Genomic DNA, 22056 nt, shown 5'->3' with positions numbered 1-22056 from the left:
CATCGTGAGTGCAATCCTGCCGGCCTTCGATCCGGCCTGGATGCGTAGGAAGCGACGAGTCACCTTCCGACTTACACAGGTGCTGACCGGTCACGGTTGCTTTGAAGAGTACCTGTGTAAGATCGGACGCGAGGCGATGGTAGTTTGTCACCAATGCGGGGCGGACCAAGACACAGTCCAGCATACGCTGGAGGCGTGTCCCGAGTGGACCGCGGAGAGGCAGGTCTTGGTCCAGGAAATCGGGCTAAATCTCTCCCTGCGGGCAGTCGTGTTGGCGGTGCTACGCAGGGAATCGGCCGATCCCACCCGGCGGAGACAACCCACGTGTCGTCCTTCCGGCATCAAAGCCCCATTGCCCGGGGCGGAATTAATAGAGATGAGGGTCTCACGCATCCGTTTCTACGCATCCGGCCGAGAGGAGGACGGCAGTCGGGTTATGGCCCTGGACTGCCGGTGGACGTACCAGCGAGGGGTGCGGGGAGGGCAAGACCATTCTTCGCCCTCCTGAGTCGTGCTCCAACAATCACGAGCGGAGCAACGCATGGGAGGGGCAGCGGACTTGCTGCGAAAGCGATCCCGCAGCCTCTCCGTTTCCGTGCTGATGGCGGCCATCGCAGGGGTTTTTAGTGAGTACAATCTCACATAACCCGACATCTCCCCCAGGAATCGGGTATCTATGAAGATGTACCCTGCGTCAACAAAAAAACGACGTCAACAATATGGGAACGTCGCTATACGTATCAACGGAATCTTTAACCGCATAAATATTTATGCAATTATAAAGTTTGTCTTTGTTTACTGAAAAACTTGTTATTTAAATTTATATTACGATTATTTTTTTATTTTCCAAATTACCTATTAACTGAAACGCAACGCCCAAATTGGTATTAGGCGCCGAGCGCTTACATAGGAAGGATGTATTGCTCGTCGAACGGATGTATTGCACGAGGGAACCGCGCATTTATTAGTTATTCTAACCTTTCACCAACATTAAATTAAAAAACCTCACTTTTTAATTTATTGTATTTATTTATAAACACATAACTTAGTTGCATTTATAATTAGAGTACCATAAAGGTTTGGGTAATAATTATTTTGTAGAGTTTCTGTATCATAAAAAAGTTGGGCTACAAGTTTTGACGACAAAATTTAATGAAAAAGTTACGCAAAAAATCTTGAGCACCATAAAATTTACTCTAAGTATGAGGAACCATCGATTTTATTATTTTTCTTAATTTTTTTATTTTTTAAATATTAACTGGGTGTAGGTTTATACAATTTATTGTAATTATTTTAGTAACGTAATATTATGAGTAATATGTCATTTTATTTTCTGTACAATTGAAAATATATACTGAATAGATAATGTTACGGCATCACGATGCTTTACACCGATTGGCTTGACTATAGTAGTTGTGATTATATACACATATGCATTTACACGCACACAAGCTTAAAAAAATCAGAAATTGAAAAGAGGCAATTGGAATAAGCCCTTTTTAATAAAACAATAATAAGAAAAACTGTAAGCAAACTTAAACTAGAACTTAAAAGTAAAATCAACACAAATGTAACATAAAAATATAATTCGTTTGAAATAAAGTTTTCATTAATTTTACATGAGTATTATACGCATATATATGTGAAATATTCTTACAATCTTATTCTTACAGTGTATATTTCTTATTTAGCATTTCAAAGCACGGTAACAGCGTTGTCGTGGGCATGCATGATCTTCGCATCTGGATTTTTAACAACATCCTTTTCTTGTCTTTTGTGAACGAAGTAAAGGAATCTGGAATCAGACACAAAATTATGACTTATTGTCTGCAAATAGTTTTTACTTCTTAATATGTAACATGAATGTTTTTATATAATTGTATTTTAATAACTGTATTTTTAAAAAGAGTAGCTACTGAATTTCTTTGCCGGTTCTTCTCGGTAGAATCTACATTCCGAACCGGTGGTCACTTCACTTCAGGTCAGCTTCACTTAATATAGTTTATTAAATGAAGATTCAAAACTGCTTGTAAACGCCTACTTGAATAAAGTATATTTTGATTTTTGTTTTGGTTCTGACGAAACGTTCTTTTTTTATGACATTGGTTGGAGGACGAGCATATGGGCCACCTGATGGTAAGTGGTCACCACTGCCCATAGACAAAGGCGCTGTAAGAAATATTAACAATTCCTTACATCTCCTATGGGCCATCAACCTTGGGAACTAAGATGTTATGTCCCTTGTGCCTGTGATTACACTGGCTCAGTCACCCTTCCAACCTGCAACACAACACAACAATACAGAGTACTGTTATTTGGCGGTAGAATATCTGATGAGTGGGTGGTACCTACCCAGACGGGCTTGCACAAAGCCCTACCACCAAGTTCGGGAGTTATTCTGCGAAGACAGAACAAATCTTTGATAATAATGATCTGTAATCGTATTGCTCTATGTAGATCCTTCCATTCCACAAAGGTCCTCACAAGCTCGTTAAAAATTACATTGGCAAATATTTTATTACAATTATACCGTTATTAGATTTTATAATTAAGATACTCCAATTAATTCCGTTCAAATATTAAAGATTTAAAGGTGCGTAATAAAAGAGGCTGCTCTAAGTCATTCTCCGCGACACTCGCGGCGAACATTAATTGCGGCTGCTCAAACGCTCGTTGTCATGGCGACACAGCTTCAAATATGACAATTGTACTTTTATTTTATCAAGTTTGTATAAAATTTTGGAAATGTCTGTGAAGCTGGAATATCGATGTTGATTTTTAACTAACTTACTGATGAGCTAGAGACTAGTGACGTTTGATATATTTCAGGACTGGCAGGATATTATGTAAGAAAATGAAAAATAAGTATAAGTTTATACAATAACGTGTTAGCTGTATTACAAATATAATGTATATAAGATGATAAATTAATTTTTTGGCGATTAAAAAATAGCCACGTTGTCCTATGACACATAAATAAAACTACTTAGAGTTCCGCTTTTTTATGTTGGTACCCATTTGAAAGCAAACTTGAAACTGAGGTTATTTGTTATACTTTGCATGGAACAGACGCAGAGACAAATTATTCTAGAATATACTATACCAGACGTGCATGAAGAGGAATCTTTGAATAATGTTAAAAAAAAAACATCTGCCTTCCTCAGTCGAGGCAAATGTTTTGCATTTAAGAAAACGACACGTGCCTCAGGTGTATATGCATACATTAACAGCCTGTAAATTTCCCACAGCTGGGCTAAGGCCTCCTCTCCCTTTGAGGAGAAGGTTGGGAGCATATTCGACCACGCTGCTCCAATACACATTGGCAGAATTTCGTTGAAATTAGACACATGCAGATTACGATGTTTTCCTTCACCGCCGAGTACAAGATAATTTATAATCACAAATTAATCACATGAATATTCAGTTGCCTGGGTTTGAACCCGTAATCATCGGTTAAGATGCACGCGTTCTAACCACTGGGCCATCTCGGCTCTTGTATACTCGCATACGCATCTTACGAATGAATTATAATTAAAATGAACACGAAAAAATATTCATAGTGATGGGTACGATCTATTCGTATTTTATTTTTAATATTAATGAGAAATTGTTTATAATTAATATTCAATAAAATCCACAAATTATATTAAAACAAGTTATTTTTCAAAAGATAAATTATGAAAATTGCATTCAATTGAAAAAACAAATTAGAATAAACAGCCTCGTAATTAGGTTCTTATTAAACATGATATGATGCTTTGGAATTGGCGAACTTCTATCTTAAACAAAACCTTAATTTTCTATTTATAATTTTTTTCGAAGAATATCTGGTTTCTAAATCTCCTGGAATATTGGTGTAAAGACATAGATCGCTCCGAAGGTCATAGATATACTGTACAAATACATCAAATAGAATAAACACCAGGATGGTAGTCACAATTACAGTATAGTTACTTTTGGAATTTCCTTTATTAATATAAGTGTATCTAAGATGAAATCCGATTTTACGTTATAAAATACTTTAAATTCTTGATTCTAGGTAACTTTAGATTCAAAACTTCAGTGGAAGTCTTATTTGTCCTCGCTTGCAGGAAGCCTCGGTTCCGTAGCTAACATGGTTGAGAAAGTTAGACAACTAGCTGACATTTATACTTCTCAATTAGTATAGTTAAGTATTGTGAGCTCGTCACAGCTCCATATCTAGTCCATTCTTTTTAGCAAAAAATAGGAATATTTCTGCACGTATCGAATATTATAACATTTATTTCGTAGTGCTTGTTACCTACCAAGCAACAGGAATATAGTATTTTATGAGTAAGGGATTCATAGGTATTACTTTAGGTAGGTATTTAAAATTTATCGAATTGTTGCAAAAGTTAATTGACAATTATATTGACCATACTGAAGTTTTTATTGTGTGTAATGAAACATACATAAATTTATACCGGCGATTCATGCTGATACGTATTGCTTGGGAAAATCATTTTTCATTTAATTTAATATGTTAACAGATTGGCAAATGGCCCACCTGGAGTAAGAAGTCATCAACGCTTATAGATATTGGCACTATAAAAACATTAAACAGCCCTTACTTCGCCAATGCGCCACCAGTCTTGTGAACTAACACAGTATGTCCCTTGTAGCTACTGAGTCACTCACCTCGTGGAATACATCAGTACAATACAAAGCATATCTGCTTGGCGATAGAATATATTATGATAATTGGGTGGTATTTAGCCTGACGACCTTGCACAAAGCCTTATCACTAAGTTATCAGATGTTATAACATGTCATTTGCACGTATGTTTTTTGTGACTTTAACTGCAAAGTCTGAGTTTTTGGACACAAAAACCGAAAAAGTTATAGATTTATTTTAGGACAGACAAAAATTTTCTTTAATAGGAATTTTACCTCAGACGTTTACGCACAAACTCGTGGCCGAAACCTCAGACCTAACGACGTACGGCCAACAACGTTTACAATGTTCTGTCCTTGGTTATGACAAAATGACATTTGTATAACAGGTCTCACATATGAGGTTCGTCTTGAGGAACTACCAGTTCAATGTGTTTGCGGAAATGTTCGCCGTCGCCCACCATCCCCAAAATTTCCCTGTCCTGAAGGTGCGTCTTCAAAAATGTATTCATATTGGCACAAATATGTACACAAGGCAGGTAAAAATTTCATATTCAACTAGGTTATAAATGTAGTACGTAAAGTTAAGTATTAAAATTCATATTGCCCAGCGGAATACTACGAATCTCAATAACCTTTTCATTATTTAAGAATTATCATATAATATAATCTATTCTAATATTCGTATAAACATTCGTTTATATTCATATTTCCAATAGTTTACATTCAAATGCCTTAAACGTTTGAAGTGTTTTCCCAATCACTCCTAAGTATTATGTTGATACAAAGTACCGAGTGCCATCAACAAGTTAAACTAACATTAATTAAGTCATACTTTTCGCTACATACTTGCTAGATACATAAATATATTTCTAGGTTTCAAGATTTAAGTTGTTTTAACAATAACAAGATACTATGTAGCTGATCAGTTTCATTAAAAGTACAGATTAAATCCTATTTTAGACTCGACTTCCATTCTCAAGGAAGACTATCTAACCCTGCAGGATATATTAATTATAAAAAATAATTAAATTAAATTTTATAAAAAATACATTGATAAGAATGTAATAATGTTTAAGAGTTAATACTTGTTGACTTTCAGGCAGGATATATTATTTTATATATATATGATATATTATTTATTTATTTATTTATTTTATCCTTTATTGCACCCAAACTTAAAACTAAAAATTACATTATTGCTACACAAAGTTGCATGAGGTGCAACAGATATATTGCATTTTTAAATGTTGTAAAAGAGTAACTACTGAGTTTCTTGCCGGTAGAATCTACATTCCGAACAGGTGGTAGCTTCACTTAATAAAGTTTGTTAGATGATGATTTAAAAGTACTTCTAAAAGCCTACTTGAATAAAGTATAATTTAATTTTCGATTATTATAAGATTTTAGTATACGTATAAGAACATGCTCAAACACGAGTGCACTTCTATTCTCCCGATCTCATAACCTAGTCGAAACGGAAATAATTCAAGCACAAAGCCACTAGTTTTACGTATTTTCTAAGGTTCGCGAATATTAATTCTACCAACTTCAAAGTTCTGGGAAAATCTTTCAACTTATCTAGGATTTTTTTTTTGACAAAAAGCCAAATAACTTTTTATTAAGTCGACCTGGAAATTAGTACAGGACCTGCACTCTTAAGGCTAGCCATTAGACGGATAAAGCAGTTAAATATCAGTAATGACTATTATTGTATATGAAGGACTATAATTAAGTTATTATGTACCTAACTGCTTATTATGAATAATAAAATATTAGGTACTCGTAATTGAATAAAATTTATACTATGTATAAATATTAATTTGTAAAACATTAATATTCTAAATAGTGAAAAAGAAATAGTATCCATACCTACTTCCAGTTTTCGAAACTCAGATCAATGTCAGATTAATTTTGAATTTAATCTTAATGCCATTGGTCGATGCAGCCGATGTCGCAATGGATGACCAATGAGCGTTCAGTATTTAACCAGATTTGTAAATATGACTTTATAGACATAAACGGTTAATAAGCAAATTGGCCTGCAGTGACAGTATTTTGTAATTCGTAATCTTTACTCAATCGAAAGGAAATACGTTTCACGTATTTTTTCTTTCTTGTACAAAAATTCGTAAATATGTTGATTCGTAATATTCATGATAAATACACACGCATTCAAAGAATAATATTAGTAAAGATTATAATGGTGAGAGGCTTACATGAATATGAAAACTGCAGGTATCGTCATCAAACCACCAAGAAGATAAAATGCTCCGGGCAAAGTTTCAAGTGTTTTTGAATATAACTTGCTGTAAATAGGAGTGTAGATAACCGGTACTATTGCCTCCACGACACCAATTAGTGAACAGATTTTGCCTGGAAAGAGAAATTTATCTTTATTTCTGTAAAACAACAGCCTGGAAGCATCCAGTGGGTGCAATAGTGGATACAGTTGTGGCATATATTGATTTAAGATATTAATATTTCCAAAGGATGTTTTCTTTTATAGCTGAGAACGAATTATAAACATGCATTAATTGTATGTAAACTTCTATGGTTTGAAACCGGAATCGTCAATATTAGCAATATTAAAAAAAAAAAAACAAATTTAATGAATACTGAACTTCTATTCTATTCTCCTCTAAACTCTAACCAATCGACTCTACAAAGTGAGGATCGAATTTGTATCTTTCTCATTGCTAATAATAATGCCGATGATGTCGTCCTGATTTCGGCCACAGAGGAAACAGCCAACTACGCAGAACATATTATATTGCACAAGTGCATGTGCAAACATATGAACACTGTGTTTTTTCACTCTCATAATCCGATGGGACGGCAAATCCGACGCAACCAGAAAGAGTTTATTCGTAGGCCTAACGCCTTCGGTTTTGTAGGCACGGGAATTTACACACTTCCAACTTCAAGACCGACACGCCACTGTTACTGAGAACATTTCGATAGAAAAACCAAAAACTATTTATCGGCCCGACCTGGGTTTTGAAGCCAGAATCAAGGGAACTGTCAGATAGTCAATAATGATAATATTACTATAATAATATACTAGTACTAGTAGTGATATTATATTGTAATTTATTACCATGTTGTCATAATTTTAGTTTATTTACATCACAGTTTTTTTATTTATGTTTTAACATGATTTAGCTTTTTTATAGGTTTGATTTCACCTTGTATAAAGGTACTGAATAAATTGCTAGTTTTATTAGCCTTTCTTATAAAATAACTTTTTTACATTTAATTAAATAATTTTAATAAGCAGGCTAAGGCTAAGATCACCTAGTTACTGAATCAAGTACTTTGCTTTGATATTCCACAAAGGTTGAAGTAATTGTTATGACGTCTTTATGCGTCCAAAAAAGTGTAATTATTTATAAATATATTAAATATTTATAAAAACTAAAAATAATATCGATTTTGTTAATTGAGGAATCTGTAACCGCAAGACCACGACACTGGATCCGGTTCTAGCGGTTACTCGTAAATCTTTAATTGTGTCTTTGAAATGTTACATCAGCGACGAACAAGAACCCGTTTTTTTTATAACGCGCGTCTTCTCTAGCACCTTTTAAAATATAATGACAAGTACACACATTTTTTGAGAGAATATTCAGACTTATTTTTTATTTATAATATTAAAATATGTAAGATGAAGTATGTGCTTTATATATATGTACATATTTGTACTGCATGCCACTGCATACAGTCTGTATATAAAAAAAATGATTGTACTTTATTGAGATATCTGTAATTAAAATAATGAAAAAGAATAACTACTGTGTTTTTGTTATTTCTAACACGATGATTTAAAAATGCGTATATGAGCATACTTGAATAAAGATTATTTTGATTTTAATTCTGATTCTAATTATGATTATTGAACTTGGGAATAAAACGATACTGTTTCATGTCATATAATTATTTTAAAATATGAACAACTATAAAATAACTAAAAACTTATTTCAAATGGAGTTAATTTTTATTTTGACTCAGTTAATAAGTATCTGTAATGTTTCAAAACCCGATAAAAAAATTTTAAATTCATAACACAGGGGTTAGGTATCCTTTTAGAGATCCACTGTTGGAATACAACAATTAAAACAATAATTAATGTAGTATGATCCAACTTTGTCAAAGTATAAAAAATGACGGATACATCAATATACAAAGGAATTGATCATGATATTTATACTTACCAATTTCATCAGGATCGACGACTTTAGTTCCCAAAGATCTTACTACTGTTGATCCACAATTACCAAAGAAATCGAGAACCGGTCCGACGTAAAACCAAGTTTTATTTGGAGCTAAGCCGTAAACAAAACTGGAGAGCACTTTGCTTGTGGTCGCTATTGCCCCAAGAAGATCGTCGTGAACCTTTAAAATTTTGCTCAAAACTGTTACAGCAACGGCAGTACCTGAAAATATATTATTGTATTAATACGTATTTGTTAATTTATAATATAAACAATTACGACTAATAATATATTTTAAAAATGATGTTATTTATAACACTAATTATTCTGTTTATCAGTGCCTATATTATTTTTACCATGAATAAATTCAAGTTGTTGTTTTAGAAAAAAATCTACAAAGGATGCTTTTTTATCCGCGAGTCTTAGAGATGATATCACTAAAGTATTTACGCAATCATGTGGCTAACGTCATTATAATTATATTTTATTATTATCAATCATATTATTCGAAATTGTGTCTAAGGCGCGACTTCAATATTACGTTGGATGTGATGAATAAAATCTACATGCATTTTCATTCTAATTCTTATGTTTTGGCATACAGAGATAGTTAATTACAATATAATTTAATATTTGTGTAGATAATATTTGTAACAGACTCTTATATTTATAAACATACAAAACTTCTCAAGAACATCAAGGTTGGCTGTATATTGACGATATTAGGGAGATAGACAGATACAGAATTAAATCTGTAACTTTGATTTAACATAAAATTATCGATATTTTATAAGCAATACGAAATCAAAACAATTGAATATAAAAGAAATATACCAGCTAGTCCCATTAGCACAGAATACGTTGAAAAGAGACTGAACTCTACGACACCCATATTGAATTTCTTCAGTGTGTATAAAAATAACACAGCGCTTTCACCTAAAATGATAAAAGTATTTAACTTAAAATTCTGGAAGTTGCCTCTTTACAGTTTTATAACATTCATTCGCGATTTCATTCAACAAACTAACCGAATACAGGACCGATGACAACAATATGTGCCCAAACAACTAGCCATATTTGGATAAGTTCTTTCTTCGGCGTTAGAAATAGCAGCGAAAGTGTATCCCAAGCATTTTTCGGATTAAAGAAATCGTATAGTTTTTGTCGAAACGTGCCTTCAATTTTTACACGTTTAATATCGTGTATTCTAAAATAAGTGTGAAGAAAACCAAAAGTGTATAGTAACGCTCCAATACCAAATATTCCATAGAAACCTACTAGTTCTAACAAAACGCCACTTATGGAAGATCCCAAAGGTATCCCTAAAGTAACGATTACTGCTACGCAACCCATTCTAAAAGTACGTGTCTCAACAGTAGTGACATCTGCTATGTAGCTGTAGGAACCCATCAAAGCGATTGAGAGACCACCAGAAAATGCTGAAGGAAGTGCCTCTATTAACCCTGTTATCCACAACGGCCATTCAAGAAAGAAATATGTCGTTAAAATTAATCCCACGGCTGATACAAGCTCCCCAAACATTGGAAAGAGCATTAGATATTTCCTATTTCCAGTTTTATCACTCCATGCTCCAACGAATAATATTAAAAGGGCAGGTATTCCACTTTGTAGGGGCTGTTTCCAGCTCGTCATATCAGCTACTAAGGTTTGTGCTTCACCCAAAGCAATTTCCGTTATATTATCACTGAAATCTCCGGATATAGCTTGGGAGCAAATGTATTCAGAATAATTAAGGTCAGCACGACATGCTTTTTCCATGTTCAGCTTTTGAACTGCTATAGATGATATTATATTTGGCAAAATGTAACAAAAGAGAAACGGTTCCACGGTAAAGAAATTTATGAAATTCCTAATTTTCATTGAGAATGATGTCTGGACCACTTCCGGTTCCACTTCACGATTGTTTTCATCTTTTCCATTATTCACTTTTGTGTCCTTTAATTCAGTTTCACTTGTTACTTTAGAAGCCATTTTTTTTTAATTCTAATAACACATTTCACTATAAAACCAATATTTAGAAGCTAAAGCAGACTTATACAGTCTGTTTATTTGTAAGCACGAATCTCAAATGTCGACACACAACTTTGAAGTCCGACAAACTTGTTTGCTTCGAAAAATGGTATTTATAAACTGTACAACTAATTTGATACCTATGTTATTATATACCGACACAACCTTGAAGATGACCGCACCGTATAAGATAAAGTTCATCCTAACATTTTTTTTAAATAATATAATGTACTATTGTTTCGTTTAAATATTTGTATTTTGGAATCGATGCTAATAATTTAATGGTGAAATGTTTGTTTTTTTAAAGAATCAGCTAATCTTAGGATATCTGGTTTGTAAAAAATGCAGGTGAAACCGCGCGTAATTCCTGGTTCATAAAATTATTGTAATAAAAAATCATGATTTTTGTGTAAATTTGTCAAAATTTTAATAAGATTTAATATTTTGCCCGTGCGACATTTTCTTCCTCTGATATAAATAATTGCTGTTCTTATTAAAAATGCAATAAAAAAAATAAAATATTTCACGAGCAGTTATTCTAAATATAGGCCGTGGCTGGATAAATCATAGGAATGTAAATTGCAGTGGGTACTGTTCAACTAAATACAGCGTTGTGGCTGCCTCTTTTGAAGAAAGTTGGAACATTGCCAGTAATTCCGTATATTCTGCAATATATATTACTCAAACAACCCTTAGGAAATACTATGTACTTCATCTACGTGACATATTATTGTATTCGAGGTATTAAGTCAGTTTAAAAAAAAATCTATATAAAGAATAGACACACAAGTGAGCGGCAACATCTTATTTTTGAAAAATCATCATCAGATTGAATATATCATCAAATTTATTTATGTTACTTAAATTATCAACAATTTTAAGAGAATATTTCGGAAATATTCCCATAAGAGGTAATAGGATAATTAAAATTTTCTGGAACCGTAGACGTCTATAGACGTCATAACATATGAAGTCCAGAGCAATGTCCCTCGAACAGTTAATAGCATATTTTTTTACGAATATGTGTAGTATAATACAATGCATACTAATCCATTCATATTGCTACAATAATTATCGACTAGATATATTTTTTTTTTTTATATAAAGTATTTCCAAAAATCTTTTATTCTACTTCCTACTTTCATTTCCTGAATAGTTCTTTACTTCTAGACATGTCTTTGGCCATACTACTTAAACTGAATGGTATATGTATTTTTAAATGGATGTAGCATTCTTGTATTTCTTCAAAAAAAAAAAACATGTTTTTCTATTACAAAACAGTATTTTTCTAACTTGACAAATATTTTTATTGCATATTTACTTTTAATGATGAAGAGCCAAGATGGTCCAAAGTAGTGAAGCCAGAGAGCTATGTATATTATAGAGGCATATGTATATCTTCACTAAACATATAATATGTTAAGACACAGCATTATGACAAACATGGTATGGTGGTTTATTTTTTGTTTGTGAATAGTTTTATTTGTCAATTCAACTAATATACTGCAGTAACATGTTTATACGCACTTGATTATAATTTTCATCATACTATATATAACTCTACAAAGTTAGAGTTCCGCTAGAACTTTTGACCCTGACCTCTTCATTAGTCTGCTCGCGTTCTCGCTTAAGGTTTGGTTATATGAATAATTTCATAAATTTATAAACATACATATATATCATATTGTACACATTTGATAGTATTTATTTAAACAAATGTACGAAAAATTTAATCTACGCCTTGTTATTGGCTATATTGGCTATATTTAGACGTAAATGATAATTACTTTTACTTTTTTTAGTAAGTTTAAATCTTGAAAAATCGGGAATGGTAGTGAAGCTAAATTTCTTGAATATAACGAAGCTTCGAAGTCGAATGAAAATCTGCCTCATATATCTTCTATATCCGTACATATATCTTATATATCCAACTTGGATGGAGCAGCGTGAGCCTAAATCTTCTGGATTCGTATTGAATGTATTAAATGCGAAATTTATTTCGCAAAGTAATTTAAGCCTATTTGACTACCATGTTTTTAAAATGAGGACAAACAACTGCATATAAAATTAGCTATTTTCTTAACGTTAACATGAACACTCATAAACGTCAGTAATAATCACTTTTTTATAGGAATAAATAAATAAAACTGTTATGTGTACAATTGTGTCTAGTTTTTTTATTATTAAATTATATACAGTTCATTGACGACTCCATGACTGTGAAGCATAAAATGTGGATTCGAAAAAAAATGTTGCATATTATTTAATTTATCAAAAGATATAGTTTTATTTATCAAAGTTACATTAATGATTTGAATTAATCGAATAATATCGTGTTGAATAATAGGAAATAATTAGATTTATTTTATAGTAGATGTAATGTCATACATTTTATTTAAAAAGACATGGAGGGTTTAGTCAAATCAAATTGTAGTTTTGTCATGTCATGACAAGCATATTTCCCTGATCATCATAATATCAAATTAGGTATATTGGGCGCTGCATAATGCCTTTTTAAATTATGTTTATAGCTTTTCTCAGAAAGAACAAGCAAGATTGCTACTACATATTCCTATCTAATTTAAACATAGCAATTTAGAGAAACGTGATATAGCTATATTTTATTATAAGGCGCTTTAATAATAAACTATACTAATATTATAAATGCGTAAGTAACACTCACTGTCTGTGTCTATGTGTACTTGTCGGTCACCCTTTAACGGCTACACCACTGTCTCAAATTTGATGAATTTACCACCTTTATTTACCAAAAACCAACTTCGACCGCGTTAAAACGCGGGAGAATACAAGCAATTAAGAACTGGGTGCTAGGGCTTTGTGCAAGCTCATCTTATTAAGTATAATCCCCTTATCACATTTTTTCCGCCAGAAGGCAATATAAGAGTATTGTATTCCAGGGTGAGTGAACGAGCGAGGGACACTATATCTTAGTTCCTAACTTTTATGGAGGATTGCCGTTGTAATTGATGGTTAATATTTCTTACAGTGTCAATGTCAATGGACAATGGTGACCGATTAGTCAGTCTGCCTACCTATTTTGAATAAAAAATCTATATATAAGCAAAATTAAACGATCAAATTATCGTCATATAAATAAATATTTTTTCAAAATGTATACACCATTTTGGAGTATTATAAGTAGAAAAAAAACAACTAAAAAAATGGCAAAAAAGCAGTAGTGCAAAAAGCATCATTAAAAATATAACACCTCGCCTTATTGCCTCTGTGACAGGAGCCCTCCTGTGCCTGGTTCAGGGTTGATTCATTTTTTGGCCAGAGGATCGGAATTGCGATTTAACGGGGAAATGCTGCTAGCATTCATGCCACCATTCCACGCGGTCAAAATGTATACAGTAAGTATTTTTAATTCATACTTGTATATATTTAAGAACTTAATGTTAATAATTTCGGAGTTGGGAGTAAGTTTTCAATATAATTTTATTTTTACTGATTACTATTACTCAGTAGTTACTTTCTGTATTTGAAACCACTGGAGTGCAGTACAAATTTTCAAACAAAATTAATTCAATTATATGTATATTTATTCTACGTATTCGTTAGTAAAGAATAAGGAAGAGAACAAGACCTGTACATTATCTTTCCTGAAGACCCTGGCTTGCTAACCTTAAGACTAAATTAATGAATTTGCGAGATAATTTTGAATATGATAAATGTTAAATTGCCTTTCATACATATATAAAACGACGAGATGGCGACTAATGAGTATTTATTATAGTCTGGAATCACAATTGTTCATTGTGACGATATTCTTTATAAAATTGAAAGAAAAAGTCAAGAGCATGTCCTTTCGTGTATCACTTGATTCTTTATACGTAAATTTCCTCCAGCGTCAGTCAAACGCTGTGTACGTCCATGAAAAATCTATTTTAAAACAAAGACCAGATTATCATAACTAAAATTTTCCATTGCAATACGTTTTAAATACGCCAATAGCGATAATAATTATATTCTATGCAAATAATACGTGCGTGAAACAGATTTTGTATGGATTCATTGTATTAAAACATTTATTTTCTTAATGACATTAAATTAACGGTAATTATGTTTATTTGGCGATATTTATAATAAGCCAATTTTATAAATCGATTTTTGAGACGCATAATAAGCTATTAATTAAAACAAAGATATCGATAGAAATTTCATCCTTTTATACTAACTTTATTTCTATTTTTTTCTGCTCACTATACCCTGTACAAGATAGCTTGATCTTTTTGACAGATGTAAATTTTGCTGATCCACATAACTTTGCAATGATGAACATATTATTTTCTTAATTTAATGATTTTTTCCAAAAAATGTAAAAACATTAAAAAAAGTACATATAATTCAAAAGTTCCTAAAGATTCAAGCGTTATCCGAAAATAAGAAGACTTTAAGAATTTTTCTATTATATATCAAAGTAAAATTTAAATATAAACACTGAAAATAATAGACGCTTGTACAATGTTACGTCGGTTGGACGGTAGGGACGCGAATAACAGGCAGTAACTGCTACAAATATCGATTACATAAATCCTTATTAAAGATCTTTGTTAAGTTATTGATACGAACGGGGGTCCTTTTCCCCCGCCCTAATAGGCGCCGCAGGGGCTATTAGGGTTCTCAGTACCCCGGGAACCCCCCTAGGATACGGAGGCCCGCATAGGCGGGCTGACCATCAGGGCGTCACGGTAGCATGCGAAAGCGATCCTGTGGCGCTTACCGATGAGACGGAGAGGTTACCGCTGGTTATTTAGTGGGTATTCCTGTGTGCCGCCAACGTCTTGGGCACCGGCGAGTCCCTCATACCCTCCCACTTTCACGAGGGGGAAACGCGTAACGCGTTTTTCCAGTGTAAAAAAAAAGAAAAAAGAAAGTAGTTGGGGTATTGTTAGCTGGTATAACTCTTTTTAGAAAAATAAGTTTAAAAAAAATTGAATTCTAATTTGAATTACGCATTCCATCGTACCATCGACTGTTATATAATATGTTATATTTACTGTTTCTCATCACTAAGCCCGTCTGTAAAAAAGATCAAGATAACTTGAACAGGGTATAAATCTAAGACTTTTAATTTTAATCCTCTATTTAAATGAAACTATTATTATTACATAGTATAAAACGAAGTCGCTTACAGATGTCGGTCCCTGTGTATACTTAGATCTTTAAAATTACACAACGGATTTTGATGCGGTTTTATAATAGATAGATTGATTCAAGAGGAAGGTTTATATGTATAATACATACACAATATAGTAGAGAAACAATGATAATTTTAGGGAATTCTAAAGCGATGTCGTAAATAGACACATTTGTTTGCGCTTACTAAACACTACGAGATAGATCAAAATAATGTACTACATGTAATGTAATGTATGGTACCCATTAAAAAAATCTACAAAAAAGACCCCAATGGTATCTATCTCTAAGGGATAACCCACAATAATTTTTTTTTTATCCATTACTTTTTACGGGAAATAATGGCTTATTTTCGAAGCGATTTTATGCAATACAGCATTAATCCTTAAATATATTGTGCATTAATTAATATAGGTCAATATGGCCTTATTACGTTAAATATTTTCGAAAACATTACAGATTTAAAACGTCGGGAAATAACGGTTTATATTTTCTAATGACTGAAAAACTATGAACGTTGACGTTGAAAGACATTCTGTAATTATCAGCATTACCGTGCAAAACCGGGGCTGGTCGCTTGTATGAATATATATTGCAGTCACATAAAAAATTTAGACTACGGAAGTAAATAAAATGGCCTTTTAATTTTATGGCTTAAGAATAACCGATGTAAAATAAAAGATCTAGTAAAAGGCAATACTGATTTGTAGTAAATAAATATTACAATAAGTACTTTATTATTGATGACATGATTCGATATCGTCTAATTAATAATCTTCGAAAATTACCATATCAAGTAACACCAGTAGCTCGTTACTCTGTTGAAAATGTCTTTACTTTTTATTTTTTCCTTCGATACAAATTACATTTAAATTGACACTATTTATCACTGTTATCCTCTTACGTCGTCCTTTAAATATATATTTTTTATTGTATAGATATAGCCTAAAATAGAGCCACTTAACCATTCCTTACATCGCCAATGCGTTACTTTATTTAATTTTTTTCAACGAGTATATACATATTGTATCCGTTGGTATATGGGGATGTCATAGTTCTGGTGGCTTGCTGTGTGGCGTATGAAAACGTAAAAGCCAGATGGAACACATGGATAAAAGTATGGTGTCAAAAGAGGTCGGATATAAATCCTTTTGATTAATGATAATTCATTACCGTAAAAGAAAATTTTTAGAATATCATAAAGGACCTAACCCTTATACTTTGTCATGTTATTTTAAGAATGTTTTTATTAGATCGACCCCATTGTATATAATTCTATTTATATACCATATTTTGATGAAATTTAAATAATGCGTTCAATCTTACACAATAAATATAGTGAAGGTAGAATAAAAATTCGACATGACTTAATTAAATTGTAAGTGATTAGTGTTTTGTAACGTTAAAAAGTTACGTTATTGTAATGTTGCTACAAATTACTGCATTCACTGGACAATGATTACATAAATAGATAACATTATACATTTCCGGAGAAATACATATCAAAGCCATGTTATATGTAGAGCCAATGGTACCGTCTCTACACAGTGTACTGTTTAATTTTGACGAATATATATTTTTTATTATACTTTTTAATTCTGCATAAATGAAGTACAGCAATATTTTTGAGAAATTAGTTTAAATATTTTGTAGTTTTATCAGGCCCTAAACTGGATACGTAAAGTCAAACACTCTTATGGTGATTGTTGAAGCTAATTTTTAAATTGCGTAACAAACACCTGGTGTTGCCATGCTTCATAACGACTTGTGATCGAAAATTTAATCAAATTATAATCATATTTTTTTTTTATAACTAAAGCGTGGATGCGGCTATTTCAAATGTAAAACGGCTTTATAAGTCTGACTTTCCTTGCAACTGAACATTTATTATCTGTGAAGACACTACATATAATTGCTTGAAGCATCCACCGATCTGACCATAAACGATTAAATATTAAAAGTATCTCTTAACTCTGTTTATGTTTATGTTATATCTTTAACATACAGCAAAGCGTACCCTCTTGTTACTAATAACGCGCCATGTAATTGCCTTACCTCGCTGCAATGCTGGTAATTTTCTCCTATTTTTTATTGTAAGGCTAATCTATTTTAGATTATATTTATAACTTGAAAAATAGCATTCTATGAAAAATCTGTTTAACATCTTCTAGTCTAAAATAAACATAGCGTAAATAACGTTACCAATCAATACAGATAATATCTTTAAATATTCTGTATATTCAAGTTACCGAATCAGATGTATAGAGTTAATAATGTCCTAACTAGAAATAACATTTTGACATAAAATTCATCAAAGCGAAATATTAATTAGCATCATATTAATAGATTACATACGAGGAGTTTCATTCTGTAGGTTATAAATTAGGAAATTAACTCTTCTTCCAAAAGAATGATTCTACGATATAATAAGGATTTATCAGAAACCTATTTAATTGACGAAGCCTAGCTGGCTTTGAGTCTGACAAAGAGAGCAGTAACTCTCTTCTAGGTTTTTCGAGAACAGTATTCGATTTCCAACCAGTGCAATTACAAACTATAGATATGTTTCTAGGGCCTGGTTTACCAATGTACTTTTATTTTAGTTAGATAAAAACATCCAGATAGATCCATTAGTTTCATAGCTTTTATGTTCAAGATATCCGGGTACCAGTTTAACATGGCTGCAAATATTCGAGAAGAAAAAAGCGCAAAGAGACGAACTAATAGCAGGATTATGTTTTTTATAAATCTGTTATATGGACGGAGTGATTCTGTAGTTTAGGACATACATGTATGGAAATAGGACAGCTGCATATATATTTAGCATATGTGACTGGAATTCCTACTCAACAATGAGTGGGAAATTGTATAACATTTGTTTGAGACACCAACTTTGCTCAGGAATGCTTTTTTGGGATATATTGAGTTTGAGTTTTGTTGGCTACTGTTAGGTTGCGAGATATCGTAAGTACCCATCCAATTTACACTGCAAATCATCAGAGATACTAAAACATGCTATACGATGTTCTTAGGCGCCTCCAAAATAGTTTAGCTCAAAATTTTCTTAGATTAGGTATGCAGTATGCTATTTCAAAGTTATGCAGCCCTTGGTATTTTAAATGTACTTCTTATCAACTCTATGACTCCGTATAAAGTTTTAACATGTCTATGAATTAATCAAAGATATATTAAAGGTTTCAACAAGCGTTGCGTAATAAATATTGTAAATTTGGAATAATACTTTTCAGAGACATACATCTATGTTGATGTAGGATTTTATTCTTAACGTCCTGTTATTTTTCCCCTTTTTTATTTGTATGTGCTCATCATGTACGCCTCAAATAATAATACAAAAATCCAAATGTTTACCAAACCTTTATACATCGATGAATTTGGACCTAACAATACAAAAACATTATTCAAGAGTGATACCAATTTTTATGGTGACTGAATTGAATATCCATTTCTTCTAAATGCCTTAAATTGACTGGTATATTTTAGCTGATGCAAATAAATTATTTGTGTTTTTAAGATTACAAAGTTCTTGGGATAAAGTAAAAGATTACTGTATTGATTTATAGCAAACTAACTGAAAACGCGATATCACGCCACGAGATTCGATATTCGATCGGTTACTTTGTTATTTGCTCTAAAAACCTAACTATTATTGTTCATAATTCTATCCTGACAAATTATTGCAACATTACGCGTGCCACACTATATTTCATCCCTAATTATTAACCCTTATAAAACTCTCAATAGCCTTTATGGGGTATATTGGAATAACCTAATCTTTAAAATTGAAGATCTTTTCATATGATAACCGTATCGTGATTAAAAAAAGGAAGTCTCTAGAGTTCAAACTTCCTTTGTACCAAAGTATCAATATTGGTTCAGTGTTTTCGGAATACTTAACAGACAGACAAAGTTACTTTCATATTTATAATTATAGTATAGATTTAAATATTACTTTAAACTTAATAATGTTTTAGGTTCTGTTGATTTTCCGGTACTCTAACACCAAATCTTCCTCATCTACCGCTTATATTAGATTCTTTGATCATAGGTATGTAGTTTGACAAATGTGCCAATGTTTATAAGGAACATTAACCATTCATGGAAACAGGATGATATATTCCTGTAGTTACACTGGTTCACCGACCCTATAGAACGAAACGTAAAAATGCTACATAATGCTAAGTATTTCTGTTTAGTACAATAAGTGATATAAAAAATAAGCTATGCTATATAAATGTATATATGTAGCAACCGAAATACCGACAAATAAATTCTTAGTAAAATTGAAACATGAAAAACCTAAAAACGTAATAACCGAAAAAGCGATAGAACAATCTCTCTAATTTTTTTGAAATCTTTTAAAGAAACGTAAAACCTACACATTGTTATTAATTCGACTATTCAAACGAATACATAAATACGATTGTCAAGTTAGCTATTACAAAAATTATATCTATAACATAATATATACGGCTTAAGATTTTGTTTGTTTGTACGCTAATCTGAGAAATGCTCTATTAACTTACGAAGGAGCGCCCCGCGCTAAATTTTTATCGGCGTTTACTAGTTAAGTTCTAGTCTATGAGATGGCTTAGTATGCGTGATGTACATCTACACTATTGGATCATAGACGCCAATCATTAATAATTATCGGGAATTATTGCGCGCCTTCATGAATATATATATATATATATATATGTGTTTGCGTTAGAGTAGTGTTTAAAAAAGCTATAGATAATAAAAATAACGTCTCAACCGCGACCGTGTGTAGCGGATTATTTTGAATAAACATTCTCTATTAGTGGGAATTAAAAATATTCAACAGCTGACTTAATATAGAACATAAACGCACGTAATAAATACTAATCATTTACTATGTAATCATTTACATATACATATCTCTCTTTATATTTATTTACATATATAATTAAATTCCAATTTATGGCTGCAACGAGACATTAAATTATTGAAAGCGTTAGAAGTAACGTCATATATTAGTAACCATTGAAACGTCAGATGGAAAAATTTCAATATTACGAGTATAATTAATAAAACATAACAACAAAACTGTACTTATGAATACATTAATTTATAATCTACGACCTTATTGCAATAAGGTAACATTAAGAATAAACTAAAATCATACTTTTTAAGTAAGTTATGATAGTTTATACACACGCTTAACTGCCATTAATGTTCTGTAGAGCCTAGATTTAACTCTATCTTAGCATTTATTACAAACCTGGGTGGTTTTCTGATGCTAGCTATAAGTATTTTGTTTTTGTAAACTTTTATGTATAAATAAATAAAAATAAATATGTGATATTAACATGATAAATTATTTATAATGTAATAATATTGATTGATTGAATTTTTAAAGGAGGTTTTTAGCCCAGGAATTTTTTAAGTGCACAAATTAAAGTGCACATGTGCAATGTCTATTCCGATATTCGTATAATCTCACATTGAAAATGTATTGATAGAAAATCTCTGTATAAGCTTTTACTAGTTCAGTCTTTGTGACCTCGGGATCTATAGCCCTATAAGCTAAGGGGAAGTTTTAAGTATAGTTATAATATATATAATTCTCGCTCTAATGCTATTTTATATGTGTGTGTATGCTTTATTAGATACATTTCAATTCTAAAATACTTTAAATCAAATAAGTTGTAGTTGTGATACATATTTCTGAAATCGTTTGTTAAACCAATTATCTCGATACCTCATTCAATAAGAACAATATATCAGTACCTTAATTGTTAAAATTCATTAAGCCATTAGCATGACACTATTAGCATGACATTACATGCAATAAAGATTTATTATTACAAGTAAATATAGATTAGCGCAAAAATATAACCCGATTTTTGTTTAATCTGTTAAACCTATACATATAATAAAATTGAAGTATCTGTTTGTAAAATTAAAATAACCGCTTTTTAGTATATTCACGGTCCATATAGCAAAATAATATCTTCTTCAGTTTTTGTCTTTCTGT

The 22056-nt window shown here is 31.8% G+C and overlaps 1 protein-coding gene across 1 annotated transcript; it reads right to left on the bottom strand.

Moving 5' to 3' along the window:
• Positions 1-1582: 1582 nt before the first annotated feature.
• Positions 1583-10958, bottom strand: LOC125070273 (proton-coupled folate transporter-like). Its single transcript, XM_047680066.1, has 5 exons — positions 9878-10958; positions 9684-9785; positions 8850-9071; positions 6855-7011; positions 1583-1795 (listed from the first exon to the last, which is right to left on the bottom strand). Exons 1-5 carry the CDS (start codon positions 10839-10841, stop codon positions 1696-1698), a joined length of 1545 nt encoding a protein of 514 aa, XP_047536022.1. The 5' UTR covers positions 10842-10958; the 3' UTR covers positions 1583-1695.
• Between the last annotated feature and the right edge of the window lie 11098 nt (positions 10959-22056).

The sequence above is a fragment of the Vanessa atalanta genome, chromosome 17, assembly GCF_905147765.1.
Source record: "Vanessa atalanta chromosome 17, ilVanAtal1.2, whole genome shotgun sequence".
NCBI classification, from domain to species: domain Eukaryota; kingdom Metazoa; phylum Arthropoda; class Insecta; order Lepidoptera; family Nymphalidae; genus Vanessa; species Vanessa atalanta.
The sequence above is the reverse complement of the archived record's forward strand: the minus strand, read 5'-3'. Positions and strand labels throughout refer to the sequence as shown.

Coding starts and splice junctions, on each gene's coding strand:
- LOC125070273 (XM_047680066.1), bottom strand. CDS start 10,841: ATGGCTTCTAAAGTAACAAGTGAAACTGAATTAAAGGACACAAAAGTG. Junction 7,012..8,849: donor CGTCGATCCTGATGAAATTG/GTAAGTATAAAT, acceptor TTCTCTTTCCAG/GCAAAATCTGTTCACTAATT. Junction 1,796..6,854: donor CCTGCAGTTTTCATATTCAT/GTAAGCCTCTCA, acceptor GTCTGATTCCAG/ATTCCTTTACTTCGTTCACA.